General features: G+C 42.9%; 1 protein-coding gene across 1 annotated transcript; it reads left to right on the top strand.

Annotated features, from left to right (window-relative positions):
• Window positions 1–333: 333 nt before the first annotated feature.
• LOC108176288 (proline-rich protein 4) lies at window positions 334–2,772 on the top strand. Its single transcript, XM_070048359.1, has 3 exons — window positions 334–397; window positions 1,408–1,599; window positions 2,576–2,772. The coding sequence occupies exons 1-3, from the start codon at window positions 334–336 to the stop codon at window positions 2,770–2,772; spliced, it is 453 nt and encodes a 150-aa protein (XP_069904460.1).
• Window positions 2,773–4,059: the final 1,287 nt, after the last annotated feature.

The raw sequence follows: 4,059 nt of genomic DNA on the forward strand, positions 1-4,059 counted from the left end.
CTGAACATCAAATGATGACCAAAGTTCAGTTGTAATCTGGATGCTGAGTGTTTGGATCCTGTGTCTGAAAAACTTTGCCCAGGTCACATGTTGTACCTTTTAAACTTTAAACACTGACATCCTCCACCCAACCCCATCCTGCTGGGCTCTGATCCAAAAGAGAAGTAAGGGATATGGATGACGGGATGTGAGCAGAGTTAGCCTGTTACGTCGGGAGGGGAGGTGCACCCAGTGTGGAGCTCAAAGATGCCCTTGTTCTGCTCCTCTGTATAAAGGGAGCTGCCCCAAGTCTCCCAGCACACACTTGGGAGCCACTCCAGAGACTCCTCCAAAATGCTGCTGACCCTGCTCGCAGTGGCCCTGCTGGCCCTGAGCTCAATTCAGAGCATAAGTGCAGGTATGGAAAAACAGAGGGGAAGGGGTGCTGTGACTCTGCTTGGTGCTTAGGGGAACAGTGCAGATGGAAAGGAAGAGAAAGGGGTGTGTGATGAAAAGAAGAATAGGTTTTCACACTTGTCACTTTGATATAAGTGCTCTTGCATCCTCATTGCATGATAAGGACTTATACTTTACGTAGAGTAAAATCGGAACACACTAAAGAATTCAACCCCAAAACTGAAAAAGTAAGTTTTTCATCTGTTAAAAGATCTCCCTGACTGTGCTATGAAGGATAAGCAAGAGGATAGCAAGACTGATACAGCACAGGCACTTACACTCATGAAGACATTCTAGCAATCAACAGACAGTAAATGACAGTACACTTGCAGTAGAGTGGATCTGTCCTATTAATGAACTACGCACACAACAGAGCTATTTCAATAAGAAAGAACCAGATTCTACATGTGGCTCTCTACACATACTAAACACAAGGATCAGTACTCAGTCTTCTGATATTTTTTCAACCAACTGAATATTTCATCACACTCTGAATGCCATCTCAATGACAGTAGTCAAATGCTATCCCTGAGTATTCCTCTCTCACTATTTCTCAACATGTGTCTGAGACCTGAGAAACAAACCCTACTTTCAATACAGGGCTCAAGAACTCAAACTAGGAGGAAAATCTCTCAAGTTATTCAAAAGCTCATAACAAAAACTGCAATATAAATGATGTTTGCTCCCCTGTGTACATGGAGTTACTCTGGGTGAATCTCAGGTATCCCAGTGCTCTTCTGTCTTCTGTGTCATATGTTAAAGAGCATACTTTTTCCAAAAGCAACGAAATGAGACTTCCCTGGCATCAGTGTATTAGTAAGAGGAGTGGTGCACAAGGAAGAAGTGTGGATGAGGGAATGTGGCAGGAGGGTGCAAGTTGGCAGAGTAACTGACGTGTGAACAGCTCAGGGGGTGACAATAAAAGGCAATCTTCAGTCACTAAACTCTTCTATTCCTGTATGACCCATGCAGAGTATGAGAACCTAGACGGGAGCCTAGCTGCAACACAGAACGATGATGACAGCCAAGAAGATCGTCCACCCCACAGACCACCACGTCCAGGAGGCCACCACAACCACCATCGCCCACCTCCTCATGGAAACCACCAGCGACCACCACCTCCACAGAATGGCACTAGACCTCCTCCTCCAGAAAATGAACAAGGTTGGGCAAAAGACAGATGTTCAGGAGGGTACTAGCCCAGGAATCTCTGGAATGCAGCAAGAACAACTGTAAAGGGAGGCCAACAGCATGCACCCCAAAAAGGAGGCCAACAATGTTCACTCTTAAAGCAAAAAAAAGGAGGATCCAAAGAGGGAGGCCCACAGGGAGCAGCCCAATATGGGGGCCACAAAAAGCTTCACAAGGAGATGGTGGGCCCCACAGGCCACCAGGTAGAATACCAGTGACTTCAGACTCAGTTACAGCAGCTCTAAACCAGTTCAGCCAGGCCTAGCATACCTCCTGACAGCTAACAGACTACTGAGTCCTGTACAATCTCTCTTCCTCCATTTCTCTGAGTCCCAGTTAGTTTCCCTTCCTCCAGTGTTTCCCTCGAAGGCACCTGGCTTCCAGGAGAAACACAAAGAAAGCAGTGACTCAGTCCCATTTCCCCTGGTTGTGCAGTCCGTGGGGTCCCCCAGCTGAAGCAACTTTAAAAAGCAATTCAGTGAATCCTGTCTGGCACATCACACTGTCTTTCTCTTCTCTCTTCCTATTTCTCAACATGTGTCTGAGACCTGAGAAACAAACCCTACTTTCAATACAGGGCTCAAGAACTCAAACTAGGAGGAAAATCTCTCAAGTTATTCAAAAGCTCATAACAAAAACTGCAATATAAATGATGTTTGCTCCCCTGTGTACATGGAGTTACTCTGGGTGAATCTCAGGTATCCCAGTGCTCTTCTGTCTTCTGTGTCATATGTTAAAGAGCATACTTTTTCCAAAAGCAACGAAATGAGACTTCCCTGGCATCAGTGTATTAGTAAGAGGAGTGGTGCACAAGGAAGAAGTGTGGATGAGGGAATGTGGCAGGAGGGTACAAGTTGACAGAGTAAGTGACGTGTGAACAGCTCAGGGGGTGACAATGAAAGGCAATAATCAGTCACTAAACTCTTCTATTCCTGTATGACCCATGCAGAGTATGAGAACCTATACGAGAGCCTAGTTGCAACACAGAATGATGATGACAGCCAAGAAGATCGTCCACAGCACAGACCACCACGTCCAGGAGGCCACCACAACCACCATCGCCCACCTCCTCATGGAAACCACCAGCGACCACCACCTCCACAGAATGGCACTAGACCTCCTCCTCCAGAAGATGAACAAAGTTAGGCGAAAGAGATATTCAGGAGGGGAATTGCCCAGGAATCTCTGGATAGCAAAAAGAACTATACAGGGGAGCCAGCTCCAATAAAGAATCAAAAGTGTTTACCCTAAAAAGAGGCAAAAAGGATTATCCAAAAATAGAGGCCCACAGGTAGCAACCCAGGGGGTGAGGTTGGCACAGGGAGCACCCCAAGAGGGGGCCAAAGAGGAACACAATCATCTTTTCAAGGAAATAGATCATAAGGCCTTCCCCTAGATAAGCACCCCTATAATATATAAGTCAGTGGCACCCAAGAGTCATGTTCATTCTCCATCAAGCCCTAATGTTTATTCCTTCTCTAAAGTGTGCCATAATCTACTTGAAGTATATTGAAATGATTTAATCTGGGCTCTACTCATAAGATTTCTACTCAGATATTCTAAAGAACGGGCCATCAAAGAAGGAGATACCTTTCTCTAAAGGGAGGAGAGAACTTCCACTTTGAATATGACCTTGTCTAAATAAGATCAAAGTCAGCGAACTCAAGAGGCTTCCATAGCCTTGGAAACTCATGATTAGAGCCTAGGGAGATTTCTGACACCATAAACAAGAGTGTCAAATTGTTAAGTCAACAACAGGAGTCACTGTGTGCTTACTCCTTATGTGGGATCTCTGTCCTTAATGTGTTGTCCAATGTGAATTAATGCTATAACTAGTACTCAAACAATATTTTACACTTTATGTTCTATGTGGGTGCAAACTGATGAAATATTTACTTAATATATACTAAATCGATCTTCTGTATATAAAGATAATTGAAAATGAAAAAAAAAAGATTTCTACTCAGATATTCTAAAATAGAGTGGTAAGATACTGTTATTTAATAAGATCTCCAAGGTAATTCTGAATTTGAGAATGGTTGCTGCAAAATTTCTTTTATCACAGTGAATATTTTTGTGAGATTATGTTCCTACTGTGGAAATGCAGTAGAATTCTTCCTTTGGTCTTCTGCCTCCTGGGCTCAGACTCAATGACTTCCCTTCAAAGGGCTACAAGAGCACACTATGTTCTTGTTTGTTCCGTATGAGAAACAAAGGTCCATTATTACAGATAAATAACATCTTCTCATTGAATGCTGTTAAAAGTTATCTATATTTTTATACTACTATTATTATTAGATTAATGTCTATTCTAGGTTTAAAAAATTCAGCATAAAAACATAATCTTAAATCATATATCTTAAAAGCATATATCATTCTACCTCCACATATCACAAGCCAAAGAACACAAAAAATAACATTTTTAAATGTCCT

Source organism: Oryctolagus cuniculus, chromosome 9 (genome assembly GCF_964237555.1).
Source record: "Oryctolagus cuniculus chromosome 9, mOryCun1.1, whole genome shotgun sequence".
NCBI classification, from domain to species: domain Eukaryota; kingdom Metazoa; phylum Chordata; class Mammalia; order Lagomorpha; family Leporidae; genus Oryctolagus; species Oryctolagus cuniculus.